The 25915-nt window shown below is 38.5% G+C and overlaps 1 protein-coding gene across 11 annotated transcripts; it reads left to right on the forward strand.

Annotated features, from left to right (window-relative positions):
- Positions 1 to 2321: 2321 nt before the first annotated feature.
- On the forward strand, positions 2322 to 25417 carry kndc1 (kinase non-catalytic C-lobe domain containing 1). Of its 11 annotated transcripts, XR_015096975.1 has the most exons (18): positions 11328 to 11392; positions 11460 to 11514; positions 11918 to 12004; positions 14329 to 14681; positions 15989 to 16079; positions 16164 to 16261; positions 16328 to 16500; positions 17054 to 17164; positions 17248 to 17395; positions 17650 to 17775; positions 19101 to 19307; positions 19640 to 19722; positions 20362 to 20524; positions 20912 to 21034; positions 21193 to 21252; positions 21800 to 21957; positions 22744 to 23033; positions 23136 to 23256. XR_015096975.1 is itself a non-coding variant. In XM_086093863.1 (17 exons), the coding sequence occupies exons 3-17, from the start codon at positions 11974 to 11976 to the stop codon at positions 23362 to 23364; spliced, it is 2154 nt and encodes a 717-aa protein (XP_085949989.1). In that variant the 5' UTR covers positions 11328 to 11392; positions 11460 to 11514; positions 11918 to 11973; the 3' UTR covers positions 23365 to 25417. The 11 variants fall into 11 exon arrangements, 8 of the variants coding, with proteins under 8 accessions (XP_085949993.1, XP_085949996.1, XP_085949994.1 ...); XM_086093863.1 differs by lacking the exon at positions 22744 to 23033 and having other exon boundaries at positions 23136 to 25417; XM_086093865.1 differs by lacking the exon at positions 22744 to 23033 and having other exon boundaries at positions 19113 to 19307; positions 23136 to 25417.
- The last annotated feature ends 498 nt before the right edge of the window (positions 25418 to 25915 follow it).

Raw genomic sequence — 25915 nt, forward strand, 5'->3', positions numbered from 1 at the left:
AAATGGCCCCTGCTGTGCTGTGAAATGTCCTCATGCATTAAATCCTTTGTGAGCGTTGTGATGCATACCAAACACTAAGTGAATATTACTGCACTGTTTAAATGAACACTACGCGCCGGATTGGGAGACAGACGATAGCTGCCAATTTGTGATGTTGTTAGTGTTTGACAGTGATCCACCATATCATCCTTCCCTCCCCCACGGCCTGTCTTTGTTATTTATAGCTTTCTCCATCGGTGACGCAAGCTTGTACAACTGCAAAGGAGCACAGAATCATGTGATGGTTTTATTGAAACAAGCTAGTGGATTATAGGGGCCTAAGAGGCTGCTACAACAGTCTGTTAACGCAACAGCCAAGCGCCCCCACCTCCTTCTTCAGCAGCGAAAGCAGGACAGCTGGGAATAATATGTCATTGTACTGTACATAACAATCGTGGAATTCTAAGAGTGCCCGAGTAAAATTCTTGTTCCACAAGGTTTCATAGCTTTCAGGAAATGTTGTGTAACATTGTAGAGGTGGACTTTGTTTTTCATAACGGGACACATAAGTATAATAGGTCTGTATTATCTGATTTAGAATATATTATAGTGACCTTATACTGTTAGGATTGTGATGAGGTTCATTATCCACAAATGGGCACATATATCAGTTAAAAAGAAAAGGAAAAAGAAAAAAGGATACTAATAACTTGGGATCAAAAGCTTGTGTGTGAATGCCACGTGGTCAGTTTACTCTATACACTACCGCCATCTTGTGGTGAAATTGGTAATAGAATGCAGAAGAGCAAAAGTAGTTGATACAGTGAAGAAGAAGCAAGCAATTCTAACAGTAACAGATATGACTGAAACCACCTTATATGCTCATTACATTTGCAAAGATTCCTGTTGGTACAAGTTTAAACAATTAGAAATCAGTTAACAGTTACCAATAAGGTGTGAAGACTTCTTATATCTTAAGTCATTAAAGCTCTTCGCCAATAAATGTGTTATTGCGGCTTAGGGTGAATACAATTACTTACAGTATCTACGCTGAGGATGCTTTGTGTATGTCAGATAAGTATGCATAAGTGCATCATGTATACAGCATGTCAATAAGTCTGAAGAATAACATATAGTGTACAATAGAAAAGAAAGTGAATGGCAGTGTCTGTAGGTCTGAGTGAGGTCAGATACATGAGATAGTGATTCATCATCTGTGCCAAGTTCCGCATATGTGTAACTGATTCAGCAAATCCACAATAATGGATTTAAAGATAAAATGCTATCTAATCTGATCTCCAGAAAACCAACTAGGATCAGATACGCTGTTTGTTTTTTAAGTAGTAAGGCAATGGGGGCGATATGCCAGGAATTGATCATATGAATGGCCGCGCTGCTGTAGAAATATGTTCCTATTATCTTAACATGCCATGATGAACAGTCAACAAATCTTTTATAAGTGCCCCCACAACCAGACACCCCCCGACCACCACCCATGCCCACCCAGCTCTCCCTGGGCGAAGTCTGTGTAATGCAATTTTTGTGATTTAATTGAGGCACAAGCAGATAGATTCTGATGTCATCATATTTCATTAAAAAAATATGAAAACTGCATGGACAATCCCTCTGAATCTATGTAGATGGAATGGGATCACACAGAGATGCACAATTGGGGGCTCGAGGCCGTCTCCAAACACCAAAATAAATATGTAAAATAAATAAAAGATACCAATACCTAAAAAGTAATTTCCAATGAACAGATCAATTTTATACTATTAGCATCCACACCAAGATTAAACATTAAGTACGTAAAATGAAAGTAAAATTAAAGGCCAATCAAACTGGATTGCCTTAGAAATGCAAATAAAATGCAATTGAATTGTAATATGTAACAAGTAAATAGTACTAGTCTGTATATATTTACAGCAGGGGTCACCAATGTAATGGGGCACAATGTAGCCCCCATGGACCACCATGAGAGTGGGCGGCAGGCCTGTTCGAAATATAGCTCAATAGTGGGTATTGCTATATTTTTATTTTTTTTAATTTTTTTAGCGAATGTTATATAAATGATCACCTGAGGCAGAATATTTGTGTCTGCCAGCCAATTCTCATGGTCTAACGATAACATAGTAATTTGAACAAATATGAGGGGGGGGGGGGGTGGAGAGTTACTGTTGTAATTGAGCTAGTAATGATTTGATTTTCAACACTTCACAGTGTGTGCATGTGCGTGCATGCGTGTAATTATTTTATTGTGTTAGCGTGCGTGTTTGCGCGCTGTGGGTGTAAATTCGTTTGACTGCAGCAAACGTGCACAATACATGCGCAACACTGAGCATCTTCCGCGTCTCTGCGGGTTGGTTTTGGACCTGAGCGGCTACCATCGACCGTAGCTGCTGCACTGAAGCCGGGCGGAAGTCGATGCTGCTCTCTGGGGGGGCTCAGGCATGACTGCGGTCGCCGTTGTCTGTGGCAGGAATACCCTCACTCGGCTGAACTAAGTTGTTGCAATGGAGACTTCGTGGAGAGACGCATACTATGAAATGGACCATCTGCCTCCTGTGCTCGAAGACGAGGTACGTCATCGTAACTTCAACGAGGACTGAGAGGCATATAGTGTCATACAACATTTATAGTTTACAGGTGGTTCAGAGTCGGGAGTCTCTGCGTGGTAATTAATTTATATTAGCATGACATTAATGATAAGCCCTAACGCAGGGTTGCTGTTTATACTACGGTCATCTCAGGGGTGAGTTAACGACAACACCAAGTTAGCTCTTTGTCTGACCACGTATAATTATTGTTATTAATAATTTATGTGGTTTCAATGTTTGACGTGTCAACAACTCACCCAGGTGAGCTGGAGCATTGCTTCAAACGTAAACCTCAACCTTTTTTTGTTGGTGTCCCTAAGTGCACCGGATTTACGTTTTAATACAGTGGTGTGCTAGATCGTTAGATGTATGCAGTAATTTGTGTACCTAAATAATAATAAAAAAACCGACGCGTTAGGTGAAGTGAAGTCTCACAATTTCAAATTGGTTCGAATGCAAATGCAAGTGCAATGTAAGTGCAAGCATAGACAATAGTTTAGACATTTGGTGAATAACATTTTAGCTGAGCTGTGATCTAACAGAATTGCAGGCGAACAGCTGAATTTGGTGGTATGACTGCACTGGTTGTTTCAAGCCCCGTTGCCAAAGATAACTCCCACCGTCCACAAAAAACTCACACCAACACAACAACACAGCAAAATCGCACACCATCTGTGAGTTCTGCAGTATATTTCACTGTCAGTCCCAGCTCACACAGAAGACCATGACCACACTCCCAAGGATCCTCGACTCGTAGCAAAACTTATGTAGGCCAGTGCATAGGACTTCTCTTTTTCATTGTATTGTTCTCAAGGGAAATTGTCTATTTATAGAGTTGCTGCTGCTGTTTAAAGTAGCACTTTTGTGCCCTAACTGTGATCATCCTTAAGATCACACGAATACAGTGTTGTGAATGTAAAACAGAATTGTGCTTCTCTTCATGACTTTGAATGTCATTTTGAATGGAGCCTGTCCAGTGACAGCCGAACGTGCATTTGAGATGATCATATATGGAATAACATTATGGGAGGATTAAAGAGTTAGAGCAGTGGAAGGATGTGACAAGGAATTGTGGCGATGCTTCCATTTCCCTTACCACACATAAGCAGTTAAACATTGCAAATAGCATACTTTGTTTATTAAAAAAAAAACATAAAAAAGAGGAAGGAAACATTAGCATGGTTGATTCTATATTGAACACACTGAGTCCATTTGTGGGCATTTGCTCACAGATGACTCACTTTACTGCGTGGGTGTGTAGAATCACTTCATGGTGTGGTGTGCATGTGGAGGATGTGGTGAATATTGTGCCAAATGGCCTTGCTATTGAATAAAATCCAATATTTTCTGCTAGTCATATTATACTGTGTTCAAGAAGCATTGGATTAATGTAATGTTTGGATCCATCCATTCATTCTCTGTGCCGCTGTTGTCATTGGGGTCACCGGTGATCTGGGACCTTCTTAGTCATCTCGCTGTAGTTGGAGCACCTTGGACTGGTCACCAGCCAATCACAAGATAATACATGCATAAACCAACACAGTCAAACATGTGCACAGTTTAGAGTTGATTGTAACTTTTGAATAATGTTATATATGTAACTATAGATATTATAACTGCAGTATGTATGTCTCTAGGAGAATGTGTCTCTGGCAGACATCTTGACTTTGCGAGACAGCTGCCTGTCTGAGGAGGATGTTTGGGCAGTGTGTGCAGAATGCGTTCTGGCGCTGCAGAGCCTTCGACCCTCCCACCTCTTCCACACCTTGTGCATCACCCCCGACACACTGGCCTTCAACGCACATGGGAATGTTTGCTTTATGGAACAGCTCAGCGGTAAGAGTCGATTTTCATCCATATATGAAAAGCGCTGTAACAAATAAAAATTGGATTGATTTTAATTTGTAAATTTGATAGTAGTAATATCCCTCTTTCACCAAATTTAGTACACTGCAGTGCAGTCTGAGATTATAATATCATTTACTGTCATGATTGTTTTGTGCGTTTCTGTCCTCCAGATGATCCTGAGGGCTTATTTGTGCCTCCTGAGTTTGATAACACAGGCAGCACATTTGAGGTGAGAGATATTGAATAACTGATGCTGGGTATACACAGCATGGCCCAAGTGACACAATTCTGTCTCTTCCTGTTTTTTCTTTTGTTTTGTTTTTAACATTTGGAGTCCTAAATCACACCCCCAGCCTCATAAAATCGAGTCATTCATTTGAAATAGGCATTTATTTATTTCATTTAAAACACAATAGCGGTATACTGTCGCACTGAGGTATAAAACAAAATGTTTATTTTCAAAAACTTTCTCTGACGTCTTTAAAGTAATACACCAGATTACAGACATACAGTACATTTATAAATGAAAGTGTTCATAGAATGCCTGTACTATAAATGATTCTTTGTGCTGGGATGCAGGGCCATGTTTTTTCTTTGGGCTCAACTCTGTCCGCTGCACTGAAGTTTGTGATCGAACCAGAACTGGAGGCTGAGCTAAGTGAAGAAACTCAAAAGCTGTTGGAGAAAATGCAGGAGAAGAAACCAGAGGACAGACCGCTCATACAGGTAATCACAGATCTCTTAACCAGGGGAATTGTTTTTATAAATCTATTTTTAGAGTTTTTATGATATATTATTATATATTAACTCATTCACTGCCATTGACGGCTATAGACGTAAAAAAAAAATCATTCTAACTATTTCTATTAGTTACATTTTTTTCCCCACTTTTGTTAACAAGAGTATGAAAACCTAGTGTTTTTTTATATTGTATTAGAACAGATATAAAATGTGTGATTAATCATGAGTTAACTAGTGAAGTCATGCGATTAATTACGATAAAAAATAGTACTCGACTGACGCCCCTAATTTTTAATAATCTTTTCTTAAAAAAAAAAAAAGATTATTAAAAAATTAGGGGCATCAGGCGATTAAAATTTGTAATCGTAATTATTCGCATGACTTCACTAGTTAACCACAAATTTTATATTTGCTCTAAATGTAAAAAAAATCTAGGTTTTCATACTCCTGTTAACAAAAATGAAAACAACTAAACTAATAGAAAAAGTTCAAATGAATTTTTGACGTCTATAGCTGTCAATGGCAGTGAATGGATCAAATATTACAGTTAATCAAAGAAGGCTGGGGTACTGAAAAGGGATTTTTTTTTTTATGTTAAACCTTTTATGGCAAACCGCCAGGACATCCTCTATCAGGCTCAAGCACGACTGCCCCACACCTCATCTGCAGCTGTGTGCCGTAAATTGTCTTCTGTTGGACGGCGTGCGCTCTCCATTGAATCGATATCAAATTTCCAAGGTCATTCCATCATCTCTGCTCACTATGTCAACATTTGATCGCTGTAGTGATTTCTGACTTGACCCATTCCTCTCCATATCATTCCACAGATGGACAAGAGAGCTGCGAGGCCATTTGGCAACATTCAAAATCCAAAAGACTGAGTTCCTATGATATTAGTAAAGATCTCTCTGTCAACACTACTATGAAAGCAAATGGTCTATCCAGACAACAGGTTGGTTATTAGAATTGTTGATATAGACAATCCAAGGCTACAGCTACTATGAAACGTCTGGATACATCATTCAAACCAGTTTTTAAATGGTAAAAAAATATTTGTTAGTTCTATTTAACGCTTCTCAAAGCGAAACTATGATGTCAGCCTTTCACATATTTCTAAATGAAACTGTCAGTGAGAAATAGAGGACATTTTGAATAAGCCCAGTTCACGTTTTAGAAAATGAAAAATAATCCTAGATTCCTGGTGTATGCAAACGTGCTCTTTCTTAGATTGTTCCCCAACATCCACAATCTTTTGTTTCAGTTGATTAAGTATTTTTGTATTTTCCTGTTCTAAGTGACTAATAACAAATTTTCTCTCATTGGGTGATACAATGTCAAACACTTCCATTATTTAGTCATTTTCACAAGAAATGTTCTTTTTATCCACATTTTAGTGTCATGTTTGACTTTTAATATAAATGTTCTGTTTCATGTTAAAGCACCTGAACTTTTACAGGTATGTGTTGGTTGGGACTCCTCCCTCTGGGCTGAGGATGCAGATAATGCAGACAGATGCTGCAGGGGCTTAGCGGATGAGCTGGACTGCCGTTCTCACAATAGCTCCCCAGTGAGGATGAGAGCACAGCAGAGATTCAACAGGATGAAGGGGGCGCTGAATCGCTCCTGCTCCGTCCCCGACTCCAATAACCCACCTTGTCCCACTCCACCACATGGAAATATCAGCGTACCTGTATCAGACCTGTCCGAGATCGGAGCAGATGAACATTTGTGTTCCAAGTCTGTGTGGAGCAACAGATCCAAAAGACTCCCACGAGGAAGATCCTGTGAGTCGTATCCACGTAGTAGTGCAGAAGATTGTGTGAGCTCAGTTGCTGACGTTCAAATGTCAAGAAGAAACAATGAAGACGCTGTCAAATCTTCATGCTACAAAGAAACCAATTTTCAAGACGGTCATGACAATACAGTTAAGGAAGCGAGTCAGAATGTAGTCCCATCCTGCACATCTGCCTCTTGCAACCCAACGGGCGTGGAATATGACAACTTTGGGGCTCAAATATCAAATCACCACAAGCGCTACATGCCAAAGAACCACATGACCAAAAGCATGCTTTTCCTCAATGAAGAAACTCAAGATGAGGTTAGTAAATCAATCATGGATGTCTTTTGTTTGCATCTCACATTTTTCCTTGGATTCATGCTTATGAGTATTAATGTGCTGTGTGTAACTAACTACAGGTTGACTCCTGCTACAAACAAAAATATTTCTTGAGTATATGTTTGTTCAACCATCTAATTCCATTGTTATATTAAACATCTCACAACCTTCAATAATACATAAGTATATAGTTGTGAAAAATTCGATTTGGCCAGTATGAATGTCATGAGAAATCTCATAATTGTAACTGTAGCAAAAACAATTGCTTTACAGTATCAAGAGGGTAGGATATACTGTATATGTTAGCTACAAATGAAGTCAGCAATTTTTATACATAAAAAAAAAATGCCTGCAATATTTTCATGTTGTTTAAGAGCCAAAACTGGTAACTGATTTGCTTTTCTTTCTTTTTTTAAATTAAATAAAACATTTGCATTTCTTTCATGTTAAATGGTTGTTGTTTTTTTCCTTCAGTGGATCCCACTAAGAGAGTTACTTGCTCATTATGGACTGAGGCTGACCGTGAATGAGCTCTGGGCTCTCTGCTTCACCTGCCTGTCGTCCCTGCAGTCCTATATTGACTTTCCAGGTAATCATCCAAATGTATGCATATGTTTTTTATGAATTGCTCTTATAAGAATATGCAAATTTTGTCCTATATTTTCTCAATGAAATGGATGTTGGAAGAATTATTATTAAATATGGCAAAATTGTTTTATGCAGCCATCATTCCTTCTTTTCTTTTAAGATTCCTTATCCCTGGACACTGTGTACATTAGCTGCCAGGGAGAGATGCTTTTCTTGACACCTAAAAACTTTGGTAAGATCACTTTTTGTTTTCCTCATTGCTGTAGAAAAATAATAATAAAGCGACAGAGAGAAACAACTGGCACCTCTGCCGGGAGGAGTCGCTTTTTATTTGTGATGGGTCTTCTGGCAGCTACCCATGCATCTTGGTTCAAGTTGCATTTAAAGACCCCATAGAGCAAAACAACTCCCCATGCCACCATTGCATAACATACAGATTCCAAAACTATCATAGCAGTTTCTTAAGTCGTACCCGTCAAAATGGAAATGTAACGGTAATGTTCAAATCGTTACAATGATGTTAAAGCCTCTGATGAACTACTATGCTACTGTATTTTAATGTCTGTCATGATGGTGGTACTTTTGGTGAAGAAAGAAGAAACAATTGTGTGGGTGTGGATTATGCATGCTTTTGTGCTATTCACGCCAGGGCTCAGTCCCCCACCCCCTGTGAATAGCGGAGGTGTACTGTATTTGTTTTAGTGTCAGGGAAAGACAATCATAATAGACTGTTGAGAATAAATGAATAGCATTTCATGGCACAGTTATTTGAATTTAGGTTGTAGGGTTCAGACTAGCGGAGAAGGACTTGCTGGTCCTGTGGGTCAACCATTGCAACCAAACAAGCCTTGTCTGTGCTTTGGCTCGCTACCAATATGCCTGAAACTTGTACTCTCAGTCATGCTATGACAAAATGATTTAGTTTTTCTAAAAAGATAGTGGCATCTGTTTAATAGTGGGTTTGCCCTAACTCTAGTCCTCTCCCTGTTTGGCAGTATTCTCAGACACTCATATGCATTAAGATTAATTTTATTTATTTTTTTAAGTACAGCATGTATAGGCATGTTCACCATGTTTCTATGTGGTTATTAGCTCCAATAGCACTACAAGCAAACAAACCATAATATATCGTTTGGACATGGCATAGCGCTAAAAAAAAAACAGGATCTTCTCTACCGCCGTACTTTAAGTATTAAAGAGCTTTCAACTGCTATGTTGTATTAAAAAAAATAGATGTGGTGGGAAAAATTGTCAGGCATTTTATACATACAGTACTAATACTATATTAACTTTTTGGCACACCAGCCACTGCGGCTAGTGGTTTACCAAAGTTATTAGCCACTAGGCACTGATTTGCTGTCGAATAATTATGTTTAATGTTTAAATTTAAGCTGCCTATGGCATTCTCATGTTTACTTAAACTATATTTGCAACCTTTTTGAATGTAAATTAAAAGCCACAATAGCTCAATTTAGCCATTAAAACAAATATGTACATACAGTGGCCGCTTTGATTTATTAGCCGTGGGTCTCCATATTGCTAAACGGGATATTTGCAAAGAAAGAAAGAGGACACCAAGAATATCTTTGAATTACCTTAAACATTGGTAAACGCTTTTTCCAAACCATGCCAAACACGACGAGTTACACGGTAGTTCTCCCAGAAACCTTCTAGTCTAGTTTGTTCAGTTTTCTTCATCACGCAGCAGTGCAGCCTTTGGAAACCCGTTTGTTACCCTTTCCTGCTCAAAGCGCCTGACTGTAGTCTTATCTGTTTAGCCATCTACGACCTCCACTTGATTTGTCCGCCTCACCTACAGGTTCCACGAGATTAATTTAGGGTGACAAAAAATACTGTTTTGCCTTGACATGTCCACTTTTTTACATCCAGGTTTTTTTTATGAATTCTTGAAAATGTCCGGTTTTCATTTAATTAATAGCAAGGGGTGAAGAAGGGGGAAAAGGTGGGTTTTGTGTTTGTGTGTTGTTATTATTGTTATACAAAAAAAAGGAGATTTTTTTTTTTAAATAAAAAGGTCAGCTTACCTACCTCACTTCCTGACCGTTCAAATAAGGTCCTAAACTGCGTTGTTGGCCCAGAGGTTTAGCTCACTGGTAGAGACTTGGTTGTGGTGCGGGTTTGATCCCCCCCCCCCCCAACCCCTATTAAAAAAAAAAAAAAGAAGAAGACTATCACAGGCGCGAAAAAGGTTGGGCTTAGAACATTTTGTCATTAATTATAAATTTTTCAAGTAAGGCTTCGTTATTTGTTTAATTTTCTACCCATACAAAGAGGAGGCATAAGCTAAAACTTACTTTGAGTATCATTTAATTATCTCAAGGCCTCTTTTTTGGACATCAAAATCTGGCCACCCTAGAATTTTTTCTTTTTTTTTTCTTCTCTCTCAGCTAAACCTTTCTGTGTGGAGGTCATGTTATTTCTGTGCTTGCATTGGATTTTCTCCAGGTGCTTTGGGTCACGACCCCCCCCCCCCCCCAAAAAAAACAAACAAACATGCATGCTAGGTGAATTACAATACTGTGTTGCCCATAGGTGTGAATGCTTGTCTGTCTATAAGTGCACTGTGATTTGCTGGTGGCCAATCCCTGGATATATTCTGTTCTTCTGTTAACGTCAACTACTGCTTGGATGAGCAGTATACTGTGAGGCGCATAAGCTAACCACCCGTCCACCGTTTCATCTTTTTCTTCACATCTGAACTCTGTTATTTGCAGCATCTCAGGATACATTTTATCTTTCCCCCGAATATCAAAAACATGGAATTGTAACTGAGAAGGTATGTAACACTAAATTAATGCTTTTTTATTGGAATAGGAAAAAAAAGTCTTCCAATTGCCAATGTAAATGTTTTGCTGCTGTCCAGGCTTGTGTTTATGGAGTTGCTGCTATCTTGTGGACAACAGCAAAGTTCACTTTGTTGCCCAATCAGAAGCTTGTAATGCCTCGCAAACTGAAGCGACTTCTGCTCGAGATGGCAAACAGCACACCCATGGAGAGACCATCCATTGCCATGGCTAAACAGGTTTTTATTCCCCACTGCATTTAGACGTTTACATAAGCATGCTTCTGATTTTGCCGTTCCCTCAACAATAGAGTTGATATAAAACTATTGATGGGATTGAAGTTACAGTATTATAAGAGGTTTTTAAAACAGGTTCCATACATTGTTGGAGCTATTGTAGAAAAATCTATTTAAAAAAAAAAAAAAGGAAAGAAAATGTAAAACTGTTCAATGAAACACATTACAAAATAACCAATACAATTAAAATGTATATTATTAACTAAATATGAATGTTGGATTTGAAATTTATTGGCTGTTTTACTTCCAATATACTCCTGTTTTCCTAGCAGTGTCATTCTTTTTTGATCTATTTATTTTCATTTCCTGCTCCATAAACATGATTTTAATATGCATTCATTCCAGAGCTGCTGTGACTATTTAACACATCAAGGGACGAACGCTGAGAATGTGTGGAAGCAGCTCATCGGCCGGGTTCATGCGGTAAACTCCAGTTCACCATGTTCATCATTTGCGTCATGTGTTTTCAGGCAATGTTACTCTTTTTCAGCCAGTCTCAAGACCCAATGACGGAGAAGCTTTGAATGCAGATTACACAAACCAAAGATCAAGTAAAGATACTCCTCATATGAGCAGTGGTGGGAATATTTTCTTTTTAAAGCTTTCAGTGTTATTGACCTTGAACTACAACATGGTAAACATGCTGACAGTGGGTTTGAGTCAAGTATTCAACCCCTAACTTCTGTATTAATTGGTCATATGTGATTTATTCTTCATGTAAGTCGTAATAATAGACAAACACAATTTCAATTTTCTTCAGAATTTATATAGTTTTCATTTGTGTTGTTTTTAATTTACCAATTGGCAAATGCATTTTTGCAAAGTCAGCTGGGCCCGGCTCCCATACTGGACAGTAGAAAATGAATGAATGGACATGAACTGTGTACAGTTTGTGTTGTAATGACCATTGAGAGCCGACTAACTTTTGCTTTCTTTTATCTGCTTTAGCAACCCAGAGACCTTCAGTTCCACAATCACACTATGTACCCCCATCATACTGACCAATGAAGTGGAAGAGAGACAACACATTAATGAGTAAGCAGATTTTTATAGTTATTGTGTTGGTTTTTTCGAAGGCAAACTTTTTTTTTTTACATTCAGTCATTCAGGCCACATTTATGTGCAGTTGCTTTCTTGCACATGTGCACTTCCCGTTTTTCCCTGACGTTCAATATTATCACCAGTTAAGAAGAATGTCTCCCTTAAAGATCAATTTACCAATAGATGATTGGATTATCCACAGTAGATTTGATTTAGATTTTTTTTTTTAATCATTGTTATCATGAGTTTCATGACAGCAACATATTACATACATTATCCTAGCTCAAAATGTCATCTGCACACTTATATCTGACTGTATTGCACTTAGATCACAATTAAGCATAAAGTAGGCATAATGAAAGCAGCATCTGTGGATGAAGTTGCCCATGGTAACGCGTTTTGTTTGACTGAATGCTGTTCATTGTCAAACCACATTGAGGTGGTATGTTGAACCTACTCTCCACTGTTAATGATGTGTAAATCTCTTGAGGGGGAAGGACTAAGGGCTGTGAATGGAAACATGAATGAAAACAAGCAATTGTTTTCTTGTCTCTTTTCATTTATGTGCACTGAGAAATCAAAAGAGGACTGAACCGACGGTCAAGTCTGTTCTTGCAGATGTCTTTCACTTCATTTGTTTTCATTTTGATCGAATCTTTAATCAGCTGCTGTAGTGTCACGTCCCATCTTTCCTGTTGAGATCAACACTCTTGTTAGGTAGCGGGGTTGTTGACAAGGATCAATTTTTGGACGCTTATTACTGGTTGTTGTTTTTTTTTTTTTGGGGGGGGGGGGGGGGCTTTTAATGCAATATTGTTGGTTCAATTGTGTGAATCCCATCACGTGAGCATAAAGGGAATCTTTAATTTTACAGAAAAGGTGGAGCTTCATAATCTATTCGTCGAGTAGCACTTCATTTTTAACACTGCAAACAAGTGCATTTAAGTGCTGAAACCTATACGTTGACTCCTTTTATGTGCTTTGTTTTCATATGCAATCAATACAGTCAAGCTACTTGTAAAGATTTCCTACTGAATTTTACATATGGTAGCAGTTGTTTAAATGCTGGCTTATTTTTTTTTCAATCCATAAATTTGAGTGCAGTGACACAAATGAAATGCCTTCACCAAAGGCTGTGAAAATTGCAGCATCCATCACTCATGTGATAACAACTGTTTTGCCACAATAGGTGTCTCAAACCTTAACCAGGAAACGTTGTTGAGTTGTGGAAATCAGAAGTGCAACAATTAATCGATTTATCAACAAATGATTATCAGAGAAATTAATTATTGTTTTGATAATCAAATAATTTTTGTTCAACATTAAAATGACAAAATCTTTATTTAGGGCTGTTCGATACCACTTTTTTTTCAATATGATACTTAACTCTTGAGTAGTCACCGATACCATGTACCAATACTACTAGTGCTTTTGATGCATACAATTTCCCCCCAAAAAACAATGACAAATAATTTTAAAGAAAGACCTATATACTGTATCCCAATATAGCATTGCATCGAACTAATGGTATTTTTCTATTCTTCTTATTTCTAATTTCTAGTTTCTGATCGTAATTGGCCATAATAGGTATCAGACGCCAACGCAAATACCGATACCTTAAAACATGGCACAGTATCGTCCCTAAAGCTGGTATTGGTACTCGTACATTCCTACTCCCAAGACTATATACCATACTATATACCCATCTTTTTAGATATCTATAGCCCTCCATAAATGCAGGCGTATTCTCTTTGTGTTGAGTCAAAATAAAGCATTTGCAAACATCAGAAAAGCTTCCTAAATTAGATGAGAAATCAAGGAATTGGTAGAATTGGAAGATACTATTGAGATCAAAGCTGTTTGTGGGGTTGTGGTTTTCAAAACATGTTTCTCTGTTGCTGACTGTCACATGAAGTGAGTCTGTTTGGGTGTTTTGTTGTTTGAAAGATTACGTTTTTTTGAGTTTTGGCATGGTAGCAAAATACAAAATAAGAATGTTAAGGACACTAAACACACACACACATTTGCATCTGTGTGTGTTCTTGTGTCGAATACCAGTGTGTAACAGGGTTGATGAGAAAAAGACGGAAAAAGAAGATAGTGAGAAAAGGAGTTCAGCTTTAACTGCCTTTAAGCTCATCAGTTCCACAATTGATTCCTTGTGCAGTTGAAATACAACTGCCCCCCCCAGCGGCAATGGATTTCTCAATGTGTTGCTCTTCAATAACCCGACCTTTTTTTTTTTCTACTGCCCATGTGATTCAGTCAGCTCTCTTTGTTTCTCCTCCCTGGCCCATCTCTGTACACTCTGTGAGCAGACATGGACGACGGTTCAGACGCAGGGCTCACTGAGGGAAGAGACCACTTGGCAGGGGCCGGCGATGAAAGCCCTTCTGAAGCTGATTGCCATTCTGAGGGGAAGAAGAGGTTGCCTGATACTTGTGATGAACAGATGAGTCCTGACTGCTCAGAGGAAATGGAGGACGGCGATTCTCTTGTTTCAGATCTGCTCATTTCAACGGGATCCAGAGCAGATAGAGCAGACCTTTACTTCAGGCCGGCCTGGGACTTGGCTTTCTTTGGAGAGGACTGTTTTAGCCCAGAGGTGGTCCAGTATGCATCGAGTCTTGGCCAGTACAGAGGATCGCCATGTCTGGATGTGAAAACACAGGTGGGTGGATATTTCAAACTCTGTTCCAATGGCTGTATTTGACATGATATTCATTTACTTGGTACCTTGATTGACGCATTGGAACAACAGCATGCCCATATTGGGAAGTGCTGAAGTAGCAGCCTACCAGGAAATAAAAAGTGAGGCTTTTCTCCACTAGTAAATTGTAATTTGACAAAATGTATGTTTCTTTCATTGTTGAGTATTTATTTAAGGCTTCCTCAATTGAGTGACATTACCTATAAATAAGTCTGCCAAAATATCAGTAAATAACTCCGTCACAGCACCCACCACCCCCCACCACAAAAAAAAAACATGTTTAGATATCATGGCGCCGCCGCTCTTGAATAGAATAAATAGATTTTTTTTTAGCTGCGCAGCACCGCCCAGCAGAGTTCCATCTGTGCTCCCCGCTGCTCACCACGTACACAGCGAAATGTGTTGACGACGGCGCTGCGAGTGCGCCCATTAAAGTTTGTTGTGAAAAGGGCTTTAAAAAAACTTCATGCACCTCGCGAGACGCAGGTTGGCCAGAACCCCATTACCAATACTCGCCGTTCGACACCTGTAGATTCGCCTGTTCAGGGGGTTTTTTTCACTACATTTTTCAATATGTAAAAATATTTTTGGGCATTTTTGAAAGATTTTTGGATTTAAAAATATATAGTTTTATTTATTTATCCCAATGCATTTCTTCTTTTATTTTATTTTTTTTACAATGCATTTCAATGGATGTCAATGTCGCTACTCTTGGGCCAGCCGGTCCCTGTCATCTGTGAATAGCGGGCATCCACTGTATTCACATGCTATAGGTTATAAAATTCTAGTCACACTAACTTGTATGCATTCATATTCACCACACAAGATAAAATTCCACTTTATTTTATCTGCTGGAAGTGGAGCACAGTCAAGCTTTGGGGTAAGTAGGATGAGAGCAGATGGGGTAATTTAAGATCATTTGCATTTTATTTTCTGCAAACTGGATCTGAATATTAAAAAAAGTAGAACTTGGCCGATGGCTTAGGAAGTTATTATCATTTGCAAACGAATACTAATGAATTGTCTTTGTATTTACACACTTTGGTGACCCACTTTCTCCATAAGAAAGCTTGAAATAGCAGCTAACTCACCGTAACAGTTAATTGGCTGCAATTTCCAACAGTTTACTTCAAAGGATCTGTTGTATTCTGTTGCTATAGTAATGAGAGAAGGAAAAAACGTTTATTTACTGTGAAAATGACCTATCGCATCTTGATAGAATAGTGAAATAAAAGATTTTAGACTTAGTGACTTTTTGTGTTGAACAGGAGCTGCAGCAGCAACTGACCATTGAAACAAGGAATCTTAAGAAAATGAGAAATTTCTACCAGAAACTTATTCAGCAAGAGAGAAAAAAAGGTTTGTTGCCAGTCTATGCGCTATTATCGTATTAGTCTTTTTGTGCCGTTTGTAAAATACAAATAAAATGTTTCTGTCCTGAAGGTTTTGAGAACAAAGGGATGCTGTCCAAACTGAAGGCCCAGCTTGAAGAACTGAGATCCAAAGTGACCTTCTTGGACAATGTCAAGAAATACCTTGAGGTGCTATCAAAGTACTTCTACTCCATACTTTATTTGCCATTTAAATGATGCCTTGTTTTCTTTCAGACACAAAATATGGATCAGTGGGGTTTAGACATGGCAGTACTGCCGTCATTGTCTGCTTGTTTGGCTGTCCAAAGCTGTGAGGCTACTTCCTGCTTGACTTTTGCAACTTGCAAAGGAAAAAGAAATCTGCAAGCAGGGACTCCTCTTGGTCTCATGTCATACCTTTATGCAAGGTATTTTTTAAAATGTTTCTAACTTTTAACTTTTCACTCTGAATGCATTACACCACACAAAGAACCAATTGTGCGTAGATAAATGTAAGCGATTTGAAAAGTAGCTCAGAGGTCTTGCACACGGGGTCCAGTGCCTTGATCAGTAGCACCTCAACAGTTCTCAAGAAGTCTACCACTTTCTCTCCAACAATCAGTCTCAATATATATTTTTTTCATTTGTTAGCAGGATTTGAAACTTAGACCTTGTGGTCTCCAAAGACAAGTCCTTACAGCAGGGGTCATCAACATGGGGCCTGCGGGCACTTGGTGGCCCCCATGAACCACATGAGTAGCATGCGGGCCTGTTCTAAAAAAAAAAATAGCTCACAAGTGATGGGGCATTGTTATTTTCAAAGAGGTTTCCAGAAGTGATCATTTGAAAATGTAAATGATTCCTAATCATTATGAGAAATCATTGACATGATTAGTGTCTTCACATGAATAAATACAATACATTTAATATATGTACTGTTATCGATCCATTTGAGTCACACTACATTTTCTTTTTACACAGAAATGCTGCTTCCGAGGGGTATATCCAGCAGTTCCTGTATACGTATCGCTTTTTCTGCACTTCCGAGCAGCTACTGCAGTTTATTATGGACACTTTCATCAGTGCAGTGAGGTAAAACATGAATGCACAACGAGCATTTATGGCAAATGCTGCTTACTTACATACCATTAACACTGCTTTGTTTTCGATGATAGGGAAGGTCCAGACAGATCTGAAAATAGTGCTAAGATCTTTCATCGAAGTTTGTGCTTGTTGAACGTGTGGATTATGGATTGTAAAATGGTTGACTTCACGCCAAAGTCCAACATTGTGGATGTTTTAGAAAACTTCCTTCATACTGTGGTAACTACACAATCATAACACATTACACTATGAACAACCAATCAATATGAGTGCATAATATGTATATCGCAGGCGTCATGAATTGTCCAAAATCAAAAATATTACTTTTAGTCTGACATATACCTAATTCAGCAGAACTGAGGATTTTGCAGTAGTTGTCGATATTGCAGTTAATCAAACATAATCATAATCAATAAAATTAGTTGAAGACAATAAATGCACTTTATGTGTTATGGTTTCTTGTTTTCTGTCAGGTAATTCCTGTGGCTAGTCGAGGGAAGATCCTTCTAGCTGCTCTCCAAAGTCCTTCAAGTACAAGGAGAGGGAGTCTAATCGGATCTTTTTATGGTCAGTCGTCGAAAGAGGATCATATGAAAAAGGTGAGTAATGACAAAAATGTCCTCTTTTCATCTCTGTTATCAAAGGTTCTGTTTTGTCTGTTGAGGGAAAATGATGTTTTAAGATACAAAATGTCCTGAACATTGAATCAAAAACCATTTTATGTTTGAATTACATTCACTGTATATATAAATTAGTACATGCGTTAAAGTAAAGCATTTAATAAATGTTTGCGTTTGACATTCTGAATATTTGTTTATGTCAAACTACCGGGGTCTTTTTTTCCCCCCATTTTAAATTATGCAAGTAATTAACTGGTGAGGAAAAGAGGAGGATGAGAGTGCAGTGGATACAAAAATGTTGAAGACGTCCTCATAGCATTAAATGTCAAAATAATTAACATATAACAGGTCCTCTTCAAATTTGGCGGGCAAAAAATATTGATTAAAAGCCTTTTTAATTGAGTGATTGATCAATCAATCGATCAAACTCTATTTATATAGCACCTTTCATACATTAAAATGCAACTCATGGTGCTGAACAATTAAAACATCCATAATACAACAAAATGATGACCCATCCCTCCCCCCAGCATTCTCAAACCCACAAACACACGCCCACACACAAACCACAACATGGCGGGGCACAGAAAAACCTTGTGAGGAAAGGCATCCAGGAGAAGATCATCCACACTGAGAGGGATGACTGGTAGTGAATAATAAAAATTCTAAGATTTGATTAAACTGATTTAACAATTTGACAACTCTAATTTAAATACAAAACATGCTTAATTTTTTAAAACATCTCCAGCCTAGCGCTAATGCTAAAGTGGATGGAGGATCCTATTCAAATGCTAACGGATAATTAGCATTGACTTCACGAGTAATATTCCTTCAAATAACAAATATTCGCACACAAATGCTGTGGAAACACACACCCACAGGTAAGATAACAGTACTCAAAGGCACAAATTCTTCCCAATATGTGAAAAATGAGTTATTTTAATAGAATTAAATCGCAACTTTCTTCTCTTCTCATTAATTGTGTACACGCATATTGGGCTTTTGATGACGTATAGGTCGGATATTTGCGACCTGGCCGTTCATACTGAGGTCGCATTGCAAAACTTCGGATACGTATCCGAATCAGGACCACATATGAAAGTGACCCAGGTCGGATTTTTAAAAAAAATCTGAATCGAGCCATTCAGACTGACATAAAAAAAAATCTGATACAGGTCACATTTGAGAAATAAAAAAAATCTGATTTGGGTTGCATTTGCCTGAAGTTTGAAGGTAACCTCAGTAATAATACTGTGTTGTATAATTCTACAATTGTTTGGATCTCCCTCTCTAATTCCTGTAAGTGTGTTCTAAAGGAGAGGATATCAACAGCGGTGGAACCTGCAGCACCAATGACAAAAGAGAAGGACTTCTCCATAGCTGCAGCTCTGCCTGTGCCTTGCGTCGTCTCCCTGGTGGTTGACCCTGCCAGCAGTGATGAGAAACTCACCTTCAGCCAGACAAATTACAGTGCGCAGCATGTAGCTCAGCAACTCACCCTTCTCCAGCAGGTATGAAAAAGCCATGTTTCCACCAAGCAACAGTTCAGTACACTTCTCGACTTAAACATTGCTGGTTCAAGCCTCTAGCTTTGCTGGCGTGCACTTGAGCAAGATACTTAAAGCTGTTGTCCCTCCTGCTACTATGACAGCCATGTGTGGAAGAGTTTTTTACTTTTCTTCCATAACAATATACACCAGCATCTTTAACCAGTGTGACAATGGGTGTGAGGAGACATAAGGTGTGAAGTCAAGCTATATTTATTTAATTTTTTTGAACACTAGAGGGAGACATTTATCTATGGATATATAATTAATGTCATACAGACTCTTTTTAAATGCAGGACATTTTCCACGGATGTCATCCAGTTAATTTCCTCAATTCCAGAATACAGGGCATCAGGGACAAGCCCTCAAGGAAAAACAAGTAAGTTCTCCAGCTTTATTCCAGTATTAGTTTATTGCAGACTAATGTAAAATCCAAAACATGAATCGCTTTTCAGCAGTATTCACTTAGAATGTAATTCTCACAATATTTCACCAAAAAGGCTACTAGTGCTATGTATACTACATATTTCTCTCCAACAAACCATTAATATTACTCAATTTTACCTCAAGAGCACGTTTAAAAAAAAATGCCACTGTAACAGTGCTGTACATCATGAAAACTGAGCGGAAAACAAATAATGAATTACAAAACAATAATGATTCGTGTAAGAGGTGCCTTCAGATACAGATATGTTTGACGATGGCACGCTGATATCTCATATACATTAATTCAGTCTGCAGCTACGTACATTGTTACAAGCTTGATGCAATAAATACATTACCATAGCAAATACTGAACTGATAATTTTATTAACGATTGTGATTGTAGAGTAATAAATTATGTTGTGCAGTTGAACACTACCCACAACCAAAACTTGCTCTGTTCTACAAAGAAAATATTTTTTTACTTACTTCACATGCCATTTTATCATTTACATATAATCACAATATGGAGGGGGGGGGTTATATTAAAATGATAAACATGTTAATATTTTTGCATAACACCCCCGTCCAACAGCATGTCAGCAAGTACTTGGTCCCTTCAAATTCCACCAGTAGAGGGCAGCAGCCTGCCACATGATGGGACGCCATCAGCTTCCTACCTGCAGCAGATGCTTGCTTACGCTGACAGTGTTATGAAATGGATCGCTGGTGAAATAATCATCTGTAACTCAGTCAAGGTGAGAGGCACAAAAAATGCAAATCATTTGTGGCTGCTTACTTTTCTCTCCTGTTGTAATTGCAACAACAAAAAGTGGGCACAATGTTGTTTACAGTACATATTCAAAAGGGTCGGTGCAGTGCAATGTTTAATTAATATCTCTCAGTAACACAGATTATCTGTAAAGGCAGGATTTATGACACATACGATCTAACCCTGAACAGGATTAATGCTAAAAAAATTAAAATAAACTCATGGTAGTATTTATCAATTCAGGTCGTGAAAATATTCACCATTGCAGTATTTGTCATGCTTGGTGTGTTGTATTGACCTCTCAGACTCACCTCCCAAACTGCTGTGACTTAAGTAATTTGTTTCTGTTTTTACATGCTCTCCTCTCATCCAGGAACAAGTTGCCTTGCTGACCAAGTATCTGTGGATTGGAAAACATTGCTATGAATCTCGCAATTTTGCTACAGCCATGCAGGTCCTGGAAAGTCTGGAGAACATGATTGTCAGGCAATTACCAGTAAGGCTGACCCGCTACATTTTTTTGGAATGTTCAGGTCTGAACATCGCTAGTAAAAATTAATCATTTTCCTGCGTTGATCAGCTCGGGGGTACTTTAAACCTTACAGTATGCTAAATAGAATTTCTTTTTAAAGTGTCTTCCCTTTTCTTTCACAGGCTTGGAAGCATCTGTCTTCCAAGATGCTCGAGATCCTGGAGGAGCTACAAGCCGTGCAGGTAGGTGCATGTGTGTGTACACTCGGGGATTGCAGAGAGCTGAAGGCTAGTCTGGCCACATATTGTTAAAGCGGGGGCTTCAGGGCAAAGAAATCAATAGGAAAACTACTTCAAGCAGGTTTTTCTCACGTGATGTGCTCACAGATGCCATTTCCACTACAACGTACCTTCCAAAAATCTGATGGATTAATAACCTCTTTACACCTTCAAATGGGAAAAAAAGTATTGGAAAAATTGCCATTATATTTTGTAATCTTTTCTATAAAGCTAATCCAACTGATTTTGATTGAAATTGAATTTCTCATCATGATTAGTTATTTTTGGAGTCATTTCTTCTGCATCTTGTCCAAAATGTCAAGTCATTTTGACAGATAGAATACTAAGATCTCGCCCCAACCCTCATTGGTTAAGTAATTGGTTGGGGAATGTTTCTTAATTCTACTATATTGTCTGACTCTTGCCTCCAGCAATTCTCATCCTATGCTGTATAAGTGCTGTTTTCTTGCTGCACCTGATGCGTAGGTAGGGATTAACGTCTTTCTCTCAGGTGTTTCTGAAGAGTGAGGACATGTGTCTGATTGCGGGAGAACACAAGATGAGAAGACCCACCCTGCCGTCAGCGCACATCCTGGCCATGCATGTTCAACAGCGGGAAATTGGAGCCTTCGCAGTCACGAGCGGCGCTTTCAAGTGGACCAAGCTTAGGTATGATGACATTTGAAGGGTTAAAGACTGCTGATGTTCTATTTAATACCTTGTTCACGGTGGCACTGCGGTTGACCAAAACCAGCTCATCTATGACACCGAGCAAGAAAAGTGGTGGAAAATGATAGCAATTCCTTGATATACTCCATTTTTTGTCTGATTTTTTCCTATTTCTTCAGAAGTTAAAGGAGGAAGTCAATCAAATATATATATTTTTTTGACAATAATATATTCTATACAGCCCCACTCGTCTAAATATGATATTCTAGTTACTATTGTGTAAATGGTATATGAGTTAAGCAGCAAAATCCAGCTGTTTTTATCCGTCTCTGGGCGACCATTTTGCCACTTGGTATCGACTGAAGATGACATCAATGTTGCTCAGGTCTCAGGTAAAACAGCACAGCTTCAGAAAACAGGTGAACTCTGATTGGTTGTTGCCTGAATCCTGAGCAGCTGTGATGTCATCTTCAATTGACAGCAAGTGGCAAAATGGCCGCCTTCTGAGATGGATAAAAATGGCTGGATTTTGCTTCATAACTCATATTCCAAAAATGTAATATTAATCAGAATGTCATGTTTAGACTAGTGAGGCCACATTTTATTATTGTCAAGACATGTCTAAGGATGACTTCCACTATAAAGTAGTATCACATGTGTGCACATATTCATTTAGTACAAAGTACAATCCCTGTAACAGAAAATGACTTACTTTATGCATACCAAGTATCCATCGATGGCAGCAACCCACTTGGTTTTTTTTTTCTTCTCTGTTCTCTCCATCAGTCCACTCAGATTGACCAGATGCTGAGTCACAGCAAGGGGCAGTTGGCTAGGAATAATGCAGCTGTTGAATTAAGGGGTGCCACTGCTGAAGCAGATGGTGCCCGTGGGAGGTGGGTTTGATTGGAAAAGAGGTTGCGTTCCAGATGCTTCGCAGCCGCTGGGTGTAGCCAGATGCTCGGGTCAAAAGATCTCGCAGAGACAAGCAGAGCTACAGCTGGTTGGTCTGAACCCAGGGTCCTTCATGTTGTCTCCAAATTAGGTCACAGCAAAAAATAGCTGAAGCTACTTGGGTAAAAATCAGATGAGATGCAATAAACATTTTTCATGTTCTGTTCTTATATTTCTCATCCCATTTCATCTTCCTCTCATCATCCCATTTTGGGCTTGAAAAGGAGCATAGCTAAGGTGGTGAGTCAGATCCACGCCTTCCAGGAGGTCGTTTTCACCTACAGCCCCGACCGGGACTTGCAGGCCTACCTTCGCCACCGCATCGCCAAGCTCGGCAACTCTGCCCTCCACCTCCAGCCTGCTGCCAATGATGCGGATTCCCAGCAGTCTACTGAGCGTCGAGCGAGGAGGGTTCAGGAAACCCTGAGAAAGGTCAAGGCCTCCCTCCAGTGAGTCCTGCCCCGGCCGCGTCTCAAGGCCGCATTTAGCGACCCATAACTGAACCACTGCAATGAATTCTCTCGTGTTACCATGGCAGCAGAATGCTAGAGTTCTCTTGGGCTTTTCTTAGACAAACATTCTATAATATCAGGTAAGACAGCCAGCAAGACTTTAGTTATAACACACAAACTTCAGATGATGAGACAGGTGTTTATTATGCCAAAAGAAATGTCATGCCATGCATTTTTACATGTGATTTCATTTTGCTTTTGAAGGCCTCAATTGGCACACAAAACCGATTACAACATTATGCCTACATGACCACCAAGGGCCTGCATAAAACCACAGTCTTTTCATGTACGGACTTGAATGTTGCTGTTTCAAATGGTTTGAGGTTAGCGATCTTTTTTTTTAATTATAAAAAGCCAATAAAAAGTATCATGTAACCTCAAAAGTACAGTTTGTACATTTGCAAATTAGATACAGAATATTTTTTGTTTGAAATTCAACCGAATTGTGAAAAACGGCTCTCTTCACAAAAACTAATTTAAGAACACATTGCAAATATGGCACATGTTAAAAATCTGTCATGATAATTGTTACAAGAGTTAGGGCCACGTATAAATATATGTATTTATTTTTGGAGGGTGGGTTGTATACTCACAAATTTACGAGAAAATATTCTCGTATATTTGCAAAACTAAAAAGGCAGATTTGCAAGAAAAAAAACTCAGAAACATGCGAGAAATACACCATAATGTAAATTAACCATATCATATTAAGCATTCGCACTTTGAAGCGTTGTGTACAAGTTGCTTGATGTGAACAGGATATTTGCTGTTTTCAGTCATTCACTTGCATTTACCTAAACTCTGGTAGCTTCTGATTGGTTAGTGTTAGTCAGCTGACCTGGGGTCAGGAAGTGTTGTCGCTGTAGTTGCCGTGTGTGACGAGTAAAGATTAAGAAGTCTTTCTCCATCATCCTGCCTTTTCATTTTATAAAGAGTGTTCCATTTACAACCAACGAATCCTCAAATTATATAGCTCCCGGTTGGCAAATCGTCCAGACTATAGCTATGCTATGTGTATTTCTCGCAAGTTTCTTTGTTTTTCTTCTTCTTCTTCTCACAAACCTGTGAGTTTATTTCTCATTAATTTCAGATTTTTTTTTTCTCACAAATTTGGCACTTTATAATGTCACAAATCTGAGTTTATTTCTCTTTTTTTTTTGGGAGGGGGACTATATATATATATATATATATATATATATATATATACATACACACACACACACACACACACACACACACACACGTGGCCCTAATACGCCATTGTTTAAAAAAGAACCAGTCTGGTCATCTTTAAAATGTCATGTTGTCAATCTACAATCTTTCAATGCATTTTTTTTTTTTACTTTAATCATCTCCAAACGTAATGTTGCCTGTTTTAATTGGGTTGGAAAAAAATAGGGAGTTTAAAAATAAACATACTCTATTGGTAATTTTCAAAAAGCACAATGCACTATTACAGAAGAGGACTGAAGTGGATGACAGTTTGAGTTATGATATTAAATATAGTTTTACTGCCTGCTCTCTCCACTGGACACACGCCTCAGTGGCGAAACACACAATGAAGATTGAATGTGGCTTGTCATGAGAATATGATTAAGACAGATTTGAAAAAGACAAATGACATTTAGTGCCTCTCTCGCCAAATGTTATTGTCCGGCCACAGGCTCCACTGCAGCGTCGTACATCATGTTATGCTTCAGTATATAGCGAGAGTCGCAGTGGCTCTTGCGTTGTGTGCTGTTGTACAATATTGCTGTCTTCTAACGCTTTGGGACTGATATGTATTTTTTTTTAAGTGCCAAATCAAGCTGTCTAGCAAAATTGTGTTTGGATGCATTTGACTTTCTCAAAGGGTCTATATTTCCTGGTTTCCTGCTATACACTACACTATTATTGACTAATGATGAACATGTATTGACTATAACCGTTAAACAGATGTACATTTGGCCGTTTGCAGCAGTCTTGACAATAAATTCCTACGACATTTTCTATGACCCAAGCAAATTAATGTGTCCCAAATATAAGCAGTAACCCATTGATGAGTTATGGGCTATAAACTGATTATTGTGGTTATAGTAGTAAACGTATTCTTCTTTGCTGCTGGCATTGGTTAACTAAAATGTTAAAAACATCTTAGGCTATTGTAAACTGCTATGCAGATGTGAAAGTCATATTGCTAACATAGAATTCCTGACTATTGCATTTTAAGTTTGTCTCTTTCATATAATGTCAAAAGTGAGTAGGCCTACACTTAACATTTTCATAAATAGATTTTCATGGGTAATAGCCCAATTTGAGCATTTTCCACATTGAGGCATCCTTTATTCTTCTTTTTTTTTGCCTGTGACTTAACAATGGGTGTGTTGAAATATTGCATGTCTGTACATTGACAGTACATTTTATTTTCTGTTATACAAAGTGTACTGACTTCTTTACATTGTAGCAAAGTGCTATTTCTTCAGTTATCCCATCAAAAGATAGGAAATATTTAC

Source organism: Leptonotus elevatus, chromosome 13, assembly GCF_054856555.1.
Source record: "Leptonotus elevatus isolate MCC_2025b chromosome 13, RoL_Lele_1.0, whole genome shotgun sequence".
Classification (NCBI taxonomy): Eukaryota; Metazoa; Chordata; class Actinopteri; order Syngnathiformes; family Syngnathidae; genus Leptonotus; species Leptonotus elevatus.

What these genes read in the sequence shown, in the direction of transcription:
- kndc1 (XM_086093863.1), top strand. Translation starts at nt 11,974, where the DNA reads ATGAAGTGGAAGAGAGACAACACATTAATGA. An exon ending in TCAGCAAGAGAGAAAAAAAG is followed by an intron (nt 16,080 to 16,163) that starts GTTTGTTGCCAG and finishes TCTGTCCTGAAG; the next exon opens with GTTTTGAGAACAAAGGGATG. An exon ending in ATGTCATACCTTTATGCAAG is followed by an intron (nt 16,501 to 17,053) that starts GTATTTTTTAAA and finishes CTTTTTACACAG; the next exon opens with AAATGCTGCTTCCGAGGGGT.